Raw genomic sequence first — 20,774 nt, forward strand, 5'->3', positions numbered from 1 at the left:
CCCATTTATTTAAACCCCTTTTTATGACTTCTCACTGGACTCAGCTTATTAAATATGACTTTGACAAAGTCTCGGCTACCTACTCCGTGAACTTAAACATTACTATCATTTCTCAATCCCCTGTTCTCTGTCTCTCTGAGCCCTAGCTGCTGTTATTTTCAGGGTGGTTTTGACTGACTTGCCTTTTAAAGGGATTGTAAATAACATAATCTGCAACTCCTGGTATTGCTACTATACATACACTGGATTCTTCCTGTACTTGAATTATCCCTGCTTTCCCTACCTATGTTTTTAAAGGAGAAAGACCTCTTTTTTTCTGACCTTTTGACACTAATAAAAAGATTAAGTGTTGAGTAGAAAAGTTTAATGTGAAAGAGGTAGAAATTTAAGTACTGAAAAAGAATTGATGACAGAATTGTACCACCTTTGCTACAGTCTGCAGGACTGAGTGGTATGACCCAAGAGTCATGTTGGTGTAGGAGAAGATGGTTTTAGGTGATAAAGGCTATGCTGTGTGCTTTAAAATTGCAGAATACATCTTAAATGCAGTTTGTTCTCATTTTCAGTTATTACTAAGAAGGGTATAATTCCTTTTGCTATTGATACTGCTAGAACCTTTTCAAGAGAGCTGGTATTATTTTCATCATATTAAATATATCCAAATGAAAATGGAGACTGTTGTCTTTGAAGTATAGAATTAATCTTTATACCTTCTTGTGGTTTGCAAACTTAGATGGCTGGCATACATGAGATGTTTTTCATTTTGATTTACTGAGTCCACATTAGATTTTCCAGTGGGCTATAGAGAAAAACTTCTAGGATTTCACTGTTCTTATACTGAAAGGCAAAATGCTAAATCAATTTTAATCTTTTGTTTAGTGTCATTAATAGATAACGCAATGGTTAATGGCAAGAGTTGTGAAGTTAAATATGGGTTTGATTCAAGACTATCTGAGCCTTAAGTTTGCTCATATCACCCACTTGGATAATATCTAATTCATCCAGTTCATAAGAATTAAATGAGATAATTTATGTTAAATGCTCATTTAGTAGTTTTAATTACTGATAGCATTGCTATACAGATCAGTAAAGCCATTTAAACTTTAATCTTTTAGAAAATTTGCTCAATACTGGGAATAGCAGTCCAATTCCCCATCACTCCCAGGTCTATATCTGTGCACATATTATAGGACATTAATATATTTTTGGAACCACCACCTTGCCTCTCCCTCAAAAGGAGGAAATTGGTTGCTGTCTTAACAGTTTATGAGAATATCTGTCACATGCTGTTTCCTAAGATACTGAGGCTTTCCTATGGTGCTACACTGTAGTAAAACCAGCTTTTTATACTCAGGTTTCTCTACACTTACAAAGTTCTGTATGGCTGTAATTAGAATCTTAGATACAAAATGCATGTGACTTCTTAAAATGTCTCAGACTTTTGATTCATTAGTTAAGTGGTCTGAGCACAGAAGTGATTTGGAGTGGAGGATGGGGAACAATATTTAAGCCTCTATTGTCTCCATAAACAAATTCTGCCAGTGCTTAGTGTTTCATTGATGCCTACCAGTGTTACTTTGTCACTTTAAATGGGGCAGCAGGATTAACATTTCTGTGTAGTTTTCCTTACAAAATTTCTTTTTTTTTTAAGTCTATCATTTTTGAGAGGGAGAGAGGGAAGGTGACCAGACAGAGAGAGAGAGAATCCCAAGCAGGCTCTGCATGGTCAGTGTGGAGGCTGCGAGAGAGAGAGACAGAGACAGAGACAGAATCCTAGCAGGTTCTGCATGGTCAGTGTGGAGCCTCACCTGGGGCTCGAACTCATGAACTGTGAGACCACAAACTGAGCTGAAATCAGGAGTTGGATGTTTAACTGACTCAGCCATCTAGGCGCCCCCTGCCCCTTATAAAATTGCTTATTCACTTTAGTCTGTTAAATATTCTTTTATAGTTTTATATTGTTTTTTTTAATAATATTTATTGCCATATGTGTGGTAAGAATTGCTTCTAGTCTTCATTGTAGTACAGTTCTTATAAGAAGCCATGCCGTTTATTTAAAAATAACTTAAGATGATGTATTATGCCTAAGGAAATGCAGAAGACCAGAAATTTGAGGGAACAGTCTGTGAGAATGTTGAAGATGATAATAAAAATAATAATGAAACTTGTAATATCCTCCCTGAGTGTGTACTGTGTGCTGTACTCTTAGCTAAGTTCCTCCTGTATCTTTTGTCAGTTAATCTCTAATTATAGTCTTGTGGAGAATGGGTGCTCTTGTTATCTTCACTTTGTGGATAAAGAAATTAAAACATGCAGATTACATAGAGAGTTTGATTAATGGAATAGAATTGAGAGTCTAGAAGTAAATCCATACACTTGTCATCAGTTGATTTTCTTTTTTCTTTTTTTTTTTGAAAAACAACAAAACAAACAAAACTTAGGTTTTTAAATACTCACTTTTTTTTTCAGTATATGAAACTTATTGTCAAATGGGTTTCCATACAACACCCAGTGCTCATCCTAAAAGGTGCCCTCCTCAAGACCCATCACCCACCCTCCCCTCCCTCCCACCCCCCCATCAACCCTCAGTTTGTTCATCATTTGATTTTCAACACATGCTCTTGGAGCAGTGGGATAGACACAGGTAAAAAATGAGGGGCGCCTGGGTACCTGAGTCGGTTAAGCATCTGACTTCGGTTCAGGTCATGATCTTATGGTTTGTGAGTTTGAGCCCCATGTCGGGCTCTGTGCTGACAGCTCAGAACCTGGAGACTGCTTCAGATTCTGTGTCTCTCTCTCTCTCTGCCCCTCCCTTGCTCGTGTTCTGTCTCTCTCAAAAATAAACATTTAAAAAATGAAACAGACACACCATATACAAAAATTAACTACAATTAAATGAAAGTCCTAAAAGAAGAGCTGAAACCATAAAACTCTTAGAAGAAAACATAGATATAAACCCCCATAACCTTGTATTTGGCAGTCATTTCTTATATAAGACAATGAAAGTGGAAGCAACAAAAGGAAAAGTGAATAAATTTTGATTTCATCAAAATTAAAAACTTTTATGCTTTCATAGACACCACTAGTAAATAAAGTAAAAAGTAAAGTCCACAGAATGGGAGAAAATAATTTGCAAATCACATATCTCATAAGGGTCTAATATCCAGAATATGTAAAGAACTTTCAATAACTCACAAACAGAAAAGACAAATAATGTAATTTTTAAATGGACAGAATGAATAGACATTTTTCCACAAAGAGGATAAACCATTAGCCAACAAGCACACAAAAAGATGCTCAATATCATTAGTTATTAGGTAAATGCCAGTCATAACCACATAGAGATGCCACTTCACACTCACTAGGATAGGTTTTGGGTTTTTTTGTTTTTTGCTTTTTAAGTTGTTTTTAGTGTTTTATTTATATTTGAGAGAGAGAGTGTGTGTGAGCAGGGGAGGGCAGAGAGAGACAGATAGAATCTGAAGCAGCCTGCAGGCTCTGAGCTGTCAGCACAGAGCTCAACATGGGGCTTGAACTATGAACTGTGAGATCATGACCCGACTTGAAGCAGATGCTTAACCAACTGAGCCACCCAGGTGCCCCTTTTTTTTTGTTTTGTTTTGTTTTGTTTTGTTTTGTTTTGTTTTTTAAGATAATTAACAAAACGGTATGGTAATTGTGGAAAATAGTTCACTTCCTTAACAAGTTAAATATAGAATTATTATAATATCCAACACTTGCACTCTTGGGTATATAACCAAAAATAGAAAAGTATTTTCAAACAAAAACTTGTGCATGAATGTTCATGACAACACTATTCACAGTAGCCAAAAGGTGGAAATAATCCAAATGTCCATCAACTGATAAACAGATCACCAAAATGGTATACTCATATAGTGGAATAATATTCAGTCATAAAAAGGAGTGAAGTACTCATACATGCTGTGCTACAGTGTGGTTAATCCTTGAAAACATGCTCAGTGAGGGAGGCCAAACACTAAGGGCACATATATGTGATTACATATATGTGAAATATCTAGAATCCATACAGACAGAAAGGTTGTCAAGGACTAAGGGAAGGAGGGAATGAGGAGTGTTTACTTAATGAGTATGGAGTTTCCATTTGGAGGAGTGAAAATATTCTAGAAGTGAATGGTGGTGATAGTTGCATATGTTGTGAATGTAGTAAATGTATTAATGGTGAGTTTTATGGTTTGTGTATTTTACCCCAGTTGAAATAGTGTTTGTTCACAATGGGATGGAGGTGTAATGAAATGAGTGAAGAAGGGAAGTCAGCACTAGGTGCAAGAATCAGAGCAGGGAATGGTATCAGATGGTTAGATTAAGAGGACACTTCTGGAAAGGGGCCTCTGTTTTGGCCACTGACTCAGAGAAAGAACTGTAGTTGAATTGCCAGTCCTCGGTTTTAGCGACCTACACCCTGGTGGTGGTAAAAGTCTGATGTTAGTAGCAGACTGGATTCTTGCTGAAAGTGAAAGCAGCATATTATTTAAAAGATCCAAAATAGTTCTATCCAGTGGGACTTTACACAGTGGTGGAAATGTTCTATATCTGTGCTATTCAAGTACAGAAGTCAGTCAGTAACCGCATATGGCAGTTGAGAATTTGAAATGGTGCTAGTGCTATTGAGGAACTAAATATTTAATTTTGAATTAATTTTAATTTAAATAGCCACATATGGCTAGTGTCTGCTGGCAATATATTGGAAAAGGCTGACAAAGTACATTTCTACCATCACAAAAAGTTTTACAGGACAGTGCTGTATTGAGCAGGATAGGCCTAGTATAAGTAACCCCCTTCCCACATCCATAGGAGTGAAACAGTTTATCACATGTCTGCCAATTCAGACTCACTTTGAGGATTGACAGTTAGTGAGTTGAGGAACTTTAATGTGGCACCTTAATGTAGAAAGGAGAAAATACACAGGATGACTTACAGTTATCAGTGCAGGCTGACTTTCTTTTCCACATTTATAGTAGGAAAACAGAGGTATCTTTTATAAAATTTATGTAAGTATATTTTTTAAATATTTTGTATGTGTTTTATTTACAGAGGTAAAGAACTCAGAAGAACAGTATAATAAAATAGTAATACCAAATGAGGAAAGTGTTGTCATCTATTATAAGATTAGACAGCAGCTTGCCAAACTGGGTAAAGAAATTGAAGAATATATTCACAAACCAAAATACTGCTTACCATTTCTACAGCCAGGTCGTTTGGTAAAGGTATGTCATTTTTTTTTTATAAATTATTTGGATGTTTCAGTATTTAATATTTTTTGGATCAAGATTTTAATTTTTTGTTTTTAATTTTTTAGTGTTTACTTCTTGAGAGGGGTGGCAGAGGGACAGAGAGAGGGGGAGACATAGAATCCGAAGTAGGCTCCAGGCTCTGAGCTGTCAGCACAAAGCCTGACGCAGGGCTCAAACTCATGAACTGAACCGCAAGATCGTGACCTGAGCCTAAGTCAGACGCTCAACCGACTGAGCCACCCAGGCGCCCCTTAATTTCTTTTTTTCTTGTAGAAATGCTTCCTGCTACAAGACTTGATCTATATTAATTATGTTGTTTTTACACATTTCACATGGGATTGATTGGGGGTAAGGTCATGGGTGAAGACCTTTTAATCTACACTGATTTTCATCTTGGGGTATATAAATTGAAGTAGACACTTTTGGAAATAAAATATTTCCAGTAATCAAAAAATACAAGTGGTTTTGTAGGTAATTTTAAGAACTGGTTGAAGTCATTAGCTATAAAATATAGAAAGATTTCAGATATTTTCAGAACATATGCATCATTTTATTTTTAAAAATATTTGATTTTAAAAATCAAATTTTAAAAATTTGATTGCCAGTTGAGAGATTCCTATTGCTATTCTAGAGGCCTGTGAAATTTGGTGGTCATTTCTTTCTTTAAGGCTAATAATCTTTTTACTTATGTTTAATAGTGATCTTTCAACAAATATTTTACCAGGAAAACTCAAAGTTTTCTTAGCCTATATATAACATGGGCATGGAAGTCTACAATTGCCTTTTGACATAAATGTTCTTGTTTACTTGCTTCCTTTTCTTTTTAGGTAAAGAATGAAGGAGATGATTTTGGCTGGGGAGTAGTGGTAAATTTCTCCAAAAAGTCAAATGTCAAGGTAAGCCATTTCCCTTAAGGTAGAATCATATATAAATTTTTCGTGAAGTTTTTTCAGACTCATGAAATTGATCAAAGTAGAGATAGCATTACTTTAAGAGAAGCTGTATTAAATTCTACCATGAGGAATTAAGGTTTTGAATTATCTTAAATTTTATCCTTAAAGTGCTGTGGTTGTTTTCCTAACAACCACAAATTTTAATTTCATTACAATATGCATGTCTTCTCTGACTTCATTAGTACTTTTTATAATTTTACTCTTTAAACTGAATATTAGAAAAAATCATCTTCTGACACTGAAAATTAGAATTTTGATTCAGGTATATAATAGAGATTTGAAGAAAAGGTATTAGAAGAGCTAGATTTACTTATTCCCTCTAAAGGAAGACAGTAATGAAGTTTACTTTGGTCATTATTTATATAAATATTTTGGAAAGATTGTATATAAAATCAAGGAAGATTTTTGTTAACTTGTTACGTGAGTGACTGTCTTGAAATTAAGTTAGCCATTCCGTCTGTTATATTTTCTGTCAGTGTGTAACCTCAGGCAAGATATTTTGTGTTTCCATGTATATTTTTCCTTATTTTTAAAAATGAATAGTTTTCATAAGATGGTATCTGCATTCTCATGAGGTTTACCATTATGATTTTGTTGTCATTAATTTCTTTTTCCCACCTGTGAATAAAACATGTAGGAATTAAGCTTTCGGATTGGAAGTTATTCCTGATAAATGTAAATGAATTTGGAGATACTGAAGCATTTGTTTTGGAGAAACAATTAAGTTCATGGGTTTGTAATGGGTGTTTTTGTGAGTGATCTGTGATTAATCCCACTGAAGAACTTCTTAAGGATATTCAGTTTGTTTTTACCATTTTGATAAATTACCATCTTCATTAGTAATTATAAGATTTGTTTTTTAAGTATTGTCACACTTGGATCCCAATTTAATAAGCATTCATTGGCCACACGCAAAATCTCTGTGCTTACATCTTTTGGTGAACAGCAGAAAGCAGATAATTAAAATAAAAGGCAGGATAGTATAAGTATTTTAGTAAAGATGTAAGTAAAGTGCATTTGTAGCACAGAGGAAGAAGAAATTATGTCTGAGCTATTAGAGATGGCATCTAATTAGGAAGATAATTTAAACTTTCACAGGAACCTTGATGAAAGAGTAGTATTCATTTAAGGAATATTTACCACTGGAGGAGCAGCGATGTGCAGCAGGCCCAGAACATTTCAGTTAAAGAGTAAAATTTTTAAAAGTATTGAAGTTAATCATGGAAAATAGTTAAAATATACATTTGAGTATATTGGGTCTCAATCTAAACATGTGAAAACAATGGTAGAACGTATGTTTTAAGATGAGTTGGTTGGCTGATTGGTTTGCTTGCATTTAGTTTGGGTGTTAGTTTTTTTAATGTTTATTTTTGAGGGAGGGATTGATCTGATCAGAAGTTACTGTATTGTTACAGTGTTTGAAGGATATTGGAAGAGATAGCATAGTAGACGCAAGTTTGTCAATTTAAGGAGACTCTTACTCTTTCGGGAGTGAGTCAGAAGGAGGATGGTAGGGGCGCCTGGGTGGCGCAGTCGGTTAAGCGTCCGACTTCAGCCAGGTCACGATCTCGCGGTCCGTGAGTTCGAGCCCCGCGTCGGGCTCTGGGCTGATGGCTCAGAGCCTGGAGCCTGTTTCCGATTCTGTGTCTCCCTCTCTCTCTGCCCCTCCCCCGTTCATGCTTTGTCTCTCTCTGTCCCCCCAAAAATAAATAAACGTTGAAAAAAAAAATTAAAAAAAAAAAAAAAGAAGGAGGATGGTAATAGAAGGGTTCACATGGTGGAGACTGAGGAACTAAAATGGACAGACTTGTGTGGGAAGTTGGGGGGAGTGTTAGTGATGGTAAGGTTTCAAAAAAAGTTGGCTTTATTGAGTCTAACAGTATTAAACTGGATACAGTTGCCTCTTTCATTCTGTCCTTCCCCTTTTTTAAAAACACATAATGAAGTGAAGCTTGGGATTTTAACCTTGACAAAGATTGCATCGGTATTATTCATTTGAGTTGTGAGTAGCTCTGACTTAGAGCCTTTTATATTTTCTATTTTACTACCTTTAGCCATGAGAAACTATTAAATGCTTGCCTACCTCTTCTCCTTTCCATACACACACGCATTATTTTCTTTAGGAATAATTATTAGTAACATAGATAACCTTTTCCTTGAGAAGCACTTTAAAGGATGGTAGTCTTTATTGAAACTTCTGACAGCTGTTAAGTTCTGTTTTCTGTGTACACTGGAAAGTGTGGCAGTAAATGCTAAATGTTGTGGTTCCATTCATGCTTACATAACTCATGATGGAAAAGCCGTTGCCAGTTTATTCATTCCATAACTTGTCTGTATTTAAGGGAATTTGCTAGGGCATTGTATTTTTACCTACAGTGTACTGAAGTGCTATTTTTTTTTTTTCACTACAGGGTTTACATATTGCATGTGTTTCTTTTTTCATCAGTTTTATTGAGATAGTATTTACACACTATACTCAGTGACTTAGTATATTCACCATCACCACAATTTCAGAAGATTTTCATCACTTCAGAAGAAAAAGGAAACTTTTGTCATCCCACCCTATCTTTCCATACCCTCAGTCCTAAACAACTACTGATCTGCTCTCTATAGATTTGCCTATTCTGAAAATTTCGTTAAATTGAATCATCATGTGGTATGTGGTCTTTTGTGTCTGGCTTAGCATAATGTTTTCAGGGTTTAAGCATGTTGGATATGTCAGCACTTCATTTCTTTTTATGATTGAATAGCATTCCATTGTACAGATACACTATATTTTGTTTATCCTTGGACGGTTTCCACCTTTGGGCTACTATGAGTAATGTGCCTGTAAGCATCCATGTCTAAGTTTTTGTGTGGACATATGTTTTCGTTTCTCTTGGGTGTGAAATTGCTGGGTCCTATGGATACTGTATGACCATTTAAAGAACTGCCAGGTGGTTTTCTCAAGTGTCTGCACCAATTCACATTGCCAGTAGCAGTGTATGAGGGTTTTGATTTCTTTACATCTTCATCAACCCTTAATACCTGACTTTTTATTACTTTTGATGTATAATGGTACCTCGTTGTGGTCTTGATTTATATTTCCATGATGACTACATACTGTCAAGGATCTTTCTGTGTGCTTTTTAAAATTTTATTATTTATTTATTTATTTTTATTATTATTTTTTTTAACGTTTATTTATTTTTGAGACAGAGAGAGACAGAGCATGAATGGGGGAAGGACAGAGAGAGAGGGAGACACAGAATCGGAAGCAGGCTCCAGGCTCTGAGCCATCAGCCCAGAGCCCGATGCAGGGCTCGAACTCACGGACCGCGAGATCGTGACCTGAGCTGAAGTCCGACGCTTAACCGACTGAGCCACTCAGGCGCCCCATTTTTTATTTATTTTTAATGCTTATGTATTTTTGAGAGAGAGAGAGACAGAGTGCAAGCAAGGAAGGGCCAGAGATGGAGGGAGACACAGGATCTGAAGCAGGCTCCAAGCTCTAGGCTATCATCATAGAGCCTGAGACGGGGGCTCAAACCCACAGCCTGTGAGATCATGAACTGAGCCAAAGTTGACGCTCACCCGACTGAGCCCTCAGGCACCCCTCTTTTTATGTGCTTATTGGCCATTTGTATATTCTTTGGAGAAATGTCTTCAGCTCTTTTGCTCAAATTGAAATTGAGTTTTCTTTTTATTTCTAAGTTACAAGTTCTTTATGATACTTGATTTCCAAATATTTTTCTCCCATTTTCTGTCTTGTCTTCACTTTCTTGATAGTGTCCTTTGTAGCACAAAAGGTTTTAGTTTGATGTAATCCAATTAATCAATTTTTTTTTCTTGTTACTCATGGTTTTGGTGTCGTATATAAGAAACTATGGCCAGGAGGCACCTGGTGGCTCAGTCAGTTAAGTGTCTGACTTAGGCACAGGTCGTGACCTTACGGTTCATGAATTCAAGTCCCACATCAGGCTCTGCTGTCAGCAGAGACTTCGCTTCAGATCCTCTGTTCTATCTACACACACCCTGCTCTTCCCACCTCCTGTCTCTTCTTGTTCGCTCTCTCTGCTCTCTCTCAAAAATAAATAAACATTGAAAAACAAACAAAAAAAAAGAAACTACTGCCAACATCAAGATCATGAAGATGTACCCCTGTGTTTTCTTCTAAGAGTTTTATTGTTTAAGCCCTTATATTTAGGCCCTTGATCCATTTTCAGTTAATTTTTGTATGTGGTATAAGGATCCAGCTCCATTCTTGTCCTAACCCTGGTTGTTGGGAAATTCTTTCCTCTTTAAATAATCTTGTCATCCTTATCAAACCTCAGATGATCATAGACATAGGTTTATTTCTGGACTCTCACTTCCATTCTATTGACCTCTGTGTCTGTCCCAATGCCAGTATCATATTGTCTTCATTTACCATATCTTTGTAGTTAAGTTTCAAAAAAGTAGACTTAGGAGTTCTCCAGCTTTGTTCTTCTTTTTCAAGATTGTTTTGGCTATTCTGGGATCCTTAAAATTCCTCATGAATTTGATTATCTGCTTGTCAGTTTTTACAAAGAAGTCAGCTGAATTTCCCAGATGGCTTGCACATGAATCTATAGATCAGTTTGGAGAATATTGCTATCTTAACATAATAAGTGTTTCAATCATGAACATAGCATATTTTCCCTCTTATTTAGGTATTCTTTAATTAGTAATTTATTGTTTTTCAAGTATGAATTATACACTTTATTTTCTGTATACAGGGCCCTATTGTGTCTGCAAATAGAGATGGTTTTACTTGCCTCTTCCCACTGTGAATGCATTTTAGGTCTTTTTGTTTTGTTTTTGTTTTGCCTAATCATTCTGTCTAAACCCTTGAGTACTGTATTAATAGTGGGCAGATATGCTTGTTGTTTCCCTAAGTTAGAGGGAGAATGTCCATGCCTTGTCTATTAACAATGATGTTAGCTTTGGGTTTTGGTAAGTGTCCTTTAACAAAGTTCAGGAAGTTTCTTTCTGTTCCTAGTTTGTTGAGTGTTTTTATCATGAAAGATTGTTGTATTTTGTCAAATGCTTTTTATGTACCTATTCAGATAATCATGGGGTTATTTTTTATTCTATCTTGTATTTATTCTGATAACAGTATATTAGATTAATTGGTTTTCACCTGTTAAACCAATTTTGGATTCTTGGGTTAATCCTGCCAGGGGGATTATTTTTTTTTTTTTTTTTTTTATGTGTTGCTGGATTCAGTTTGCTGGTATATTGCACAAGATTTCTGCATTCACATTCACAGGAGATATAGGTCTGTAGTTTTCTTTTGATGTCTTTGAGTTTGGTAACAGATTAATGCTGACCTCATAATGAGTTTGGAAGTGTTCCCCTTCTCTTCTGTTTTTTGAAGAGTTTTTGAAGAACTGGTATTATTTTATTTATTTATTTTTTATTTTTTTCAATATATGAAATTTATTGTCAAATTGGTTTCCATACAATACCCAGTGCTCATCCCAAAAGGTGCCCTCCTGAATACCCATCACCCACCCTTCCCTCCCTCCTACCCCTCATCAGCCCTGTTTGTTCTCAGTTTTTAACAGTCTCTTATGCTTTGGCTCTCTCCCACTCTAACCTCTTTTTTTTTTTTCCCTTCCCCTCCCCCATGGGTTTCAGTTAAGATTCTCAGGATCCACATAAGAGTGAAAACATATGGTATCTGTCTTTTTCTGTATGGCTTATTTCACTTAGCATCACACTCTCCAGTTCCATCCATGTTGCTACAAAGGGCCATATTTCGTTCTTTCTCATTGCCACGTAGTACTCCATTGTATATATAAACCACAATTTCTTTATCCATTCATCAGTTGGTGGACATTTAGGCTCTTTCCATAATTTGGCTATTGTTGAGAGTGCTGCTATAAACATTGGGGTACAAGTGCCCCTATGCATCAGTACTCCCGTATTCCTTGAGTAACTTCCTAGCAGTGCTATTGCTGGGTCATAGGGTAGGTCTATTTTTAATTTTTTGAGGAACCTCCACACAGTTTTCCAGAGCAGCTGCACCAATTTGCATTCTCACCAACAGTGTAAGAGGGTTCCTGTTTCTCCACATCCTCTCCAGCATCTCTAGTCTCCTGATTTGTTCATTTTGGCCACTCTGACTGGCGTGAGGTGATACGTGAGTGTGGTTTTGATTTGTATTTCCCTGATGAGTGACGTTGAACATCTTTTCATGTTACTATTTTTTTTTAATTGGAAGAATTTGGCACCTGGGCCTCGGCTTTTCCTTGTAGGTAGTTTATGATTACTAAGTCAGTTTTATAGGTCTTTTCAAGATTGTTTATTTCTTCTTGAATTCGTTTCATTGATTTGCTTTCTTAGAAATTAGTCCATTTCATCTACGTTACCTAATTTACTTGTACACAGTTGTTCATCATATTACTTTGTAATCCAATTTATTTCCATAAGGTGGCCAGTAATGTCCGTCTTTGATTTTTCATTCTAATAATTTGAATCTTTCATCTAGCCAAACGTTTGTCAATTTTGTTGCTCTCAAAGAACCAGCTGTTTGGTCTCAGTGGGTTTTTTTTTTTTTTTTTTTTTTTGTATTTTTCATTTTCTTAATTTCTGCTCCTTTACTAATCCTTCCGTCTTGGGGTGCCTGGGTGGCGCAGTCGGTTAAGCGTCCGACTTCAGCCAGGTCACGATCTCGCGGTCTGTGAGTTCGAGCCCCGCGTCAGGCTCTGGGCTGATGGCTCAGAGACTGGAGCCTGTTTCCGATTCTGTGTCTCCCTCTCTCTGCCCCTCCCCCGTTCATGCTCTGTCTCTCTTTGTCCCAAAAATAAATAAACGTTGAAAAATAAATAAATAAATAAAAAGTCTTTAATCCTTCCGTCTGTTAGCTTTAGGTTTAGTTTGCTGTTCTTTTTTATTGTCTTAAGGTGGGAGGTTAAGTTATTAATTGGAGGTCTTTCTTTCATTTTAATATAGGCATTTATGCTTGTTAATTTCCCTGAAGATATTTTAACTGCATCCCTTAGGTTTTGGTATATTGTTTCTTCATTTTCATTCACTTCCAGGTATTTTCTAATTTCCCTTTTGATTTCTTCTGTGACTCACTGGTTATTTAGGAATGTGTTAATTTCCATATATTCGTGAAATTCCCAAATTTCTTGTCTTTTTTTTTTTTTTAATGTTTATTTTTGAGCGGGGAGGTGGGGTGGGTGGGGAGGGGCAGAGAGAGAGGGAGGCACAGAATTTGAAGCAGGCTCCAGGCTCTGGTTAACACAGAGCCCTATGCAGGACTCAAACCCACGGACTGTGAGATTATGACTTGAGCCGAAGTCGAACACTTAACCGATTAAGCCACCCACGTGCCCCCTATATTTGATTTCTAATGTCATTCCATTGTTATTGAGAAATAATTGGTATTATTTCATTCCTTTTGAATTTATTGAGATTTGTTTAATGGCCTGACATGTGGTCTATCCTGCAGAATGTTTTATGTGCAGTTGAGAAGAATGTATATTTTGATTGAGATATTCTATAGATGTGTATTAGGTCTGGTTGGTTTATAGTGTTGTTTATGTCTTCTGTTTCTTTTTTGCAGATCTTTATGTTTAGTTGTTCTATGCATTATTAATAGTGAGACATTAAAGTCTCAACTATTATTTTTGTTTCATTTTAAAGTTTATTTTGAAAGAGTGAGAGAGAGAAAAGGAGAGCAAAAATCCTAAGCAGAGAGATCATGACCTGAGCTGAAATCCACAGTCAGATGCTTTAACTGACTGAGCTACCCAGGGGTCCCTCAACTATTGTTTTTGATTTGTGTATATCTCTTCTCATTTCTGTCATTTTTTGCTTTATGTGTTTTTGTTTTCTATTAAAGTAGAAATTTATCTGAAATTAGCATAGTTATGTCACCTTTTTTTTGTTGCTTACATGATACACCTTTTTCCATCTTTTTATTTTAAATCTTGTGTCATTGAGGTTCAACTTTGTCTCTTACAGACTGCATAGTTAGATCTTTTTTTGTTCATTCTGAAAAATTTCTACCTATTGATTGGGTTGCTTAATCGATTGGTTAATCCATTCACCTTTACTGTTATTGATATAGTTGGATTTGTGTCTTTCATTATGCTTTTTGTTTTCAATAGTCTCATTTTTTTGTTTTTCTACTCCTTTAGTTTTGCATTCAGTGCTTATTTTCTAACATAACATTTCAGTTTATTTGATGATTTCTTTTTCTATAATTTATATTTTTCTCTCTCTTTTTTTTGTTATTTTCTAATGGTTGCTAGGGCTCAATATTTAATATTTAATATTTCCATATTAAGTTAATAGAATAAGTTTCAGATTTATACTGAATTCCAGTGAGATGTAGAACTATTACTCCTGTATGCACTTATTCCATTTTCCCTCTTTTTTGTGGTATAGTCTACAAATGTTATGAACCCAACAATACACATTATAGTTATTAATATAGTTTTATGACGTACAAAGAAGCTTAGAGACAAATTAGTAGGAGTGCTATAGTGAGTATAGTTGATAGGTTATTTGTTTGTGAGGCTCAGGGCAGGGGCAATAGTGCAATTTCTAGACAAAAGGAGAGCAAGTATTTATTTATAGTTTTTGTTATATTAATCTCATCATTTATCATTTCTGGTACCTTTTATTGGTTCCTCTGGATTCAGGTTATCATTGGAGTTACTGTCTTAGCTCAGTACATCTTTGCTCCTATCCACCTACTTTGTGGTATTATTGGCAAATTATTGGCAAACATTTCTATATATTATAGACTTAACAATTCAATATATACATGTTGATTTTACCTTTAAATCATTTAATAGAAAAAGAAATAATTATTTTTGAAGGGTTTTTTTTGGTTTTTGTTTTTGGGTTTTTTTTGGGAGAGAGCAGGGGAGGAGCAGAGAAAGAGGGAGAGAAAGAATCCCAAGCAGGCTTTGTGCTGTCAGTGCAGAGCCAGACATGGGGCTTGATCTCACAAACCGTGAGATCATGACCTGAGCTGAAATCGAGTCGGACACTTAACAAAGCGGATCTGCTAACAACACATTGTGTCAGTTTTTCTTTTTCTGGGAATGTCTTTATTGAATGATAACTTTCCTGGATAAATATATTCTTGGCTAACAAGTGTTTTTCTATGAATATGCCAATGCACTGCCTTCTGTTCTTCATTGTGCTGAGAAGTTTCTGCTGTTAATCTTGTTCTGGTCCTTTGTGAGAGATGAGTCCTTTTTTTCTTGCTGCTTTCAAGAGTCTCCTCCTTGTATTTGGTTTTCTGCATTTTTACTGTGATGTGTCTGTTTTTTCATCTCCTTATATTCATTCTACTTGGTATCCATTGAGTTTTCTGGATACATAGATTAATGTTTTTCAATTAATTTGGGAGTTTTCAGGCATTATTTCATCAAATATTTTTTCAGCCCTTTCTCTCCTGGGACTCACATATGGGTATGTTGTACTTATTGTTATCCTACATTTCTCTGAGGTTCTCTGTTCATTTGTCTCCTTTTCCCCCCGCTGTTCTTTGGATTGCATAATCTCTGTCAGCCTGTTTTCAGATGTGCTGCTGTTTTCTTCTACTTTAGATCTGTTGAGCCCTTCTAGTGATTTTTTTCATTTCAGGCATTGTATATAATGAATTTACGGATTTCCTTTTTGTTTGTTTTTATCATATCTGTCTTTATTGATACTCTCTATTTGATATGACATTGTTATTGTACCTTCCTTTACTTCTTTAATTATGGTTCCTTTACTTGTTTGAACGTAGTTGGCTACCATTGAACATTCTTTAATTATGGTTCCTTTACTTGTTTGAGCATACTGGCTACCATTAAGTCTTTGTTTAATATAACATCTGATGACTCTGATAGGTACTTTATTCTGTTTCTTGCTTTTTTTCTGGTACATAGGTCTTGGATCATACTTTTCTTTTCATGTCTTAACGTTTTTCTTTGAAATTGGACATTTTAAATAATGTAGTACTCTTGGTACTGGTCCCTCTTTCCCTCCCCTCTCACAGGCATATTGTTATTTGCTTGTTTATTAAGTTAGTGATTAGCTGGATTGAGGAGCAGAGAAAGAGGGAGAGAAAGAATCCCAAGCAGTCTTTTCCACCCCCCACCCTCCTCCCCCCACTCAAAACTGGCTTTACCTAGCATGTCCTAAAGTGTTTAGGGAAGGACCTGGCAGGTAAAGCATGGAGGCAGTAGCCTCAAGTATTTACAGCTTGCCTCTCCCAGCATGACAGCAGTGCCTTAAAGGTCAGGTAAGCAAGAGCAGTTGAGGCCCCAGCATTCTCAGCAGTCCCACACATGTAAGATAGAGTCTCTGGCCAACCACTGGTGGCTGGGCAGAAGAAGGGAACCCCTACTTCTCAGATTCGCTTGCCCAGAACTTAGCCTCAGCAATGGGTAGGTGGGAGCAAGTTAAGAAATGCTGCCATCCTACCCCTCTTCGGAAAATTGCCCTCCAACTGAGAGAGCTTCAGGGAGAAGGGAGCCTTGCTATGTTTTTTGCCTTCAGTAGTCTGCAGTTTCTGTCTTGCTGAGTTAGGAAGAATGAAGTGGGCGTGATCTTGGCTTAGATATCAGACTTACGTTGTTTCTAACGAATTTTAGTGTATTTTCTTTTTTTTTTATTTAAAATTTTTTTTTTCAACGTTTATTTATTTTTGGGACAGAGAGAGACAGAGCATGAATGGGGAAGGGGCAGAGAGAGAGGGAGACACAGAATCGGAAACAGGCTCCAGGCTCTGAGCCATCAGCCCAGAGCATGACGTGGGGCTCGAACTCACGGACCGCGAGATCGTGACCTGGCTGAAGTCGGACGCTTAACCGACTGCGCCACCCAGGCGCCCCTAGTGTATTTTCTTGAATAGATGTTTCTTCATATGCTGTATGTCTTTAGAACCATTTCCAAAACCAACTTTACATGGTTGGTTTTTTATAACTTTCTTAAGTTTGCTCGGGAGGTGGGTTTGTAAAAACTCCTCGTGCTGTCATGCTGGTAGTTGATCTCAGGTTTTATATTTTTAAGGGAGAAAAATTATCCCTAACATAATTAAATTTATACACACAGTAAACAAGTTTTTAAACGATTTCTCTTTTGGTCCTTAATCCGTGTTTAAAAGTGGTGTGGGTTGATGAGAATTATTTTAGGCAAATATGGAATGGGTAATAGAGAAGAACACATTTCACTTTTTTTCGTTTAAATTGATGGTAAAACTGATTTTCCCACTAAGTTGGTTACATTTGTTTACTAAAAACATGGACTACTTTCTTATTGATTATGTAACCTATCAGAATACTAAGTCAAAGAGTTTTATAGGTTAATACGGTTTGGTAGAGAGAGAGGAAGAATATATATTGAAAAAGAAAATAGTTTAAGCATTTTAAAGAGATTCAAATGTTCTTGTCAACATTTATTTTATATTATTTGTTTACATTCTACAAACTTGAGATAATCAAAATTACATTTTAATCTGAAAATTTCCATTTATAGTAGGAAATTAGCCATATTTTTAAAAGAATGAAAAGTTAGGAAAAATATAGTTCAATTATATGATTAAGAAGTTAAAAGTAAGGCGATAGTCATACATACTTAAAGAATTTATACTAAGACAATCATTGAAAAGCCAAATAGAACATTTGAGTAACTATTTTCTCTTTTATGTGAAGGACGATGTTACCCATCTTTACCACAGTACAGAGCTTAGAAGTAGTTTATTGAAAAGAGCAGTTGTGTAATCTTAAGAAATATTTTTAACAGCAGATTTCCATTTGATGCCACACTAAAGTTTTTGAGGTGTGCTTCTGTCGTAACACTTAAGGAATATCTCTGGAATGTCGAGAGTGATTTTGATAGCTTTACAAAAATTACATATGATATACTTGAGTTCTGACAGTCACTTCTGTGATATAGCTTACAGAAGGGAGAATATTAAATTGAAAAAAATCTGTGGAGTTGGAACTAAACCTAGTAAGACAGTTTTAAATTCTCTACATTACAGATTGTTGCTAAATCTTAGATTATTTTTGTTTAAATACTTATTTGTCATCTAACATTTTGGAGTTAGTTCATTAATGAGACTGTAGAATGTGTCTCACACACTGGGTTTTTTCCCGTCTGGAAAACTAAAGATAATAGTCCTTGATTCTCCTTACAGTCATTTGTCCCCTGGAAGAGTTAACAGTTGGGTCATAACTATTTGGCTCATTGTTTATAAAATTATTTTATATTGATTAAGCTCTACATAATACATAATCTTTGCAGTTACAGACCTAATTGAAAATACTGTTCGGCTTTTGTGTCTATACCGAAGTGGAGAATGTTTTGAAACTTCTTTAAAAATAACCATATTTTGAAAAAAAGTATGTTGAGGGGGAAAAAAAAAACCCAGTTGAAGAAAAAAAACTGGGTTTTCTTGAGGAATGGAGCTTATGCTTTCAGAAATTTGAACTCAGTAATTTAAGATAACTGTGATTGTATTTTTGGTTTGTATTTGGAAGTATATTTTACCATTGTTAAGCAGTTGGTAGTTGATTACAGAAATAGATCATAGGTATGGGTTTATTTCTTAAAAGTTTTCCAGTTTTGAACAGTAACTGTGCTTTGGGGGATACTAAGCAGTCATTTCTTTGACATGTTCACTCCTCAATCAAAATAACTTTCCTTTTATTGATTTTATGCAAAAGAGATCACTCACATGTTGAATTAAAAAGCAGAGAGGAATTCTTTACTGAAGGAAAAGGTCTTACTGCTGTTTGAAAGACATTGCTGTCAAACAAATTATCATAAATTGCACATGCAATTAATCCTTGTATCTCAACAATCATGTTTTTATTAGAGAATATAAAAGACAAAAGTCTTTTAATAAAGTCTTAATACAATGGTATAAAAACACATTGTAGAGGTGCGTTGAGGATAATTTTCATGTTGTTTAATTAGGATAATTTGAAGATAACAGATTTGTTTTCTGACACTGTTAATTTCTTACAGTGTATTTTTCTAATTCTGATATAATAAATGATTAATCATTAGAAACTTGAAATGGCATTTTATGTCATAGTTAACAATTCATACTGTTTAAATTCATAAGTATCAAGTCTACAGCCATACCATCTTGAACATAAAATCTCATCTGAATTCTGAAGTTTCAGCTAATTTCTATGTTTTCTCATCCAGTGGAGCATGTTGAAGGATGAAGAAGGACAGCCTTCGTATCATGACATAAATATTTACTGTGCAGTATGTGCCATTCTGAGAACATAGTCCATGTACATATAAAACTTAAAATTTTTCCATCAGTTTTTAAGACATAATAAGTTCCTTTTATCTTGTTTTTTCTAGCCTAATTCTGGTGAACTGGATCCTTTATATGTAGTAGAAGTACTTCTGCGCTGTAGCAAAGAAAGTTTGAAAAATTCAGCTACTGAGGCTGCAAAACCAGCTAAGCCTGATGAGAAAGGAGAGATGCAGGTTTGGACTTTATTTGTCATCTTCAGATTTCAAGTACTTATTGAATTATTTATAATCACTATATTTCCTGCATATGATTATAGTGAACATACTTGATGTCAAAATTGTAAGTTTTCAGAGTTTTTAAAGGTATATTAAAGCCATCTAAAATATCAAAAGGATGATTAATGAGATTTAAGCTCTCTGTTTCTGTATTAAATTGTGGTCAGGTAAACAAAGATGAAGTGAAAGAAAGAGAATTTAATAATTTAAATTTTCACATGAAGCTGGATTTTACTGGGACTACTAAAGATGTTTTATCTTTTTTATGATCAAATAATTTTGCAATGTTACTTCATGTTTATTATATTCCTTTGAAATATGAAAGCAGTGTTTTAATAATTGAAAATTCCTTCATAAGTTTCCCTAGTTGGAACCATTTAATTTACATGTGCTTTTAACAAAATTTCAATTGTAGTATAGTTGACATACAATATTATATTAGTGATTCGACATTTATGTATTTATATATATTAAGAAATGCTCACCACGAGGGCATCTGGGTGGCTCAGTTGGTTAAGTGCCTTGATTCTTGATTTTGGCTCGGGTCCTGATCTCAGGGTTCCTGAGATTGAGCCCTGTGTCTGGCTACTTGGGATTCTCTTTCTCCTCTCTCTCTGTGCCTCCCCCACTTGCACTCACACACATGTGCACACTGTCTCAAAGTAAATAAATAAACATTAAAAAAATGCTCACCGTGGTAAGTGTGGCTACCATCTGCCAGCATATAAAGTTATTATGATATTATTGGCTCTGTTTCCCATGCTGTGCTTTTCATCCCTGTGACTTACTCATTTTCTAACTGGAAGTTTGTATCTCTTAAATCCCCTTCACATGTTTCATCCATCACCTCACCTGCCTTTCCTCTCGCAACCACCAGTCTGTTCTCTGTATTTATAAGTTTGTTTTTGGCTTTTTGTTTATTACTTTTGTTTTTTAGATGTCACATATAAGTGAAATCATGTAGTATTTATCTTTGATTTACTTCACTTAACATAATACCCTCTAGGTCCATCCATGTTGTTGCACGTGACAAGAT

At 35.5% G+C, this 20,774-nt stretch overlaps 1 protein-coding gene across 1 annotated transcript in view; it reads left to right on the top strand.

Moving 5' to 3' along the window:
- MTREX (Mtr4 exosome RNA helicase) overlaps window positions 1-20,774 on the top strand; it is a 110,541-nt gene that overhangs the window by 52,773 nt on the left and 36,994 nt on the right. Inside the window, exons 17-19 of the mRNA XM_047854282.1 lie at window positions 5,074-5,246; window positions 6,101-6,169; window positions 19,568-19,696. Coding sequence (XP_047710238.1) covers window positions 5,074-5,246; window positions 6,101-6,169; window positions 19,568-19,696 — 371 coding nt within the window. The remainder of the gene's footprint in view (window positions 1-5,073; window positions 5,247-6,100; window positions 6,170-19,567; window positions 19,697-20,774) is intronic.

The sequence above is a fragment of the Prionailurus viverrinus genome, chromosome A1, assembly GCF_022837055.1.
Source record: "Prionailurus viverrinus isolate Anna chromosome A1, UM_Priviv_1.0, whole genome shotgun sequence".
NCBI classification, from domain to species: Eukaryota; Metazoa; Chordata; class Mammalia; order Carnivora; family Felidae; genus Prionailurus; species Prionailurus viverrinus.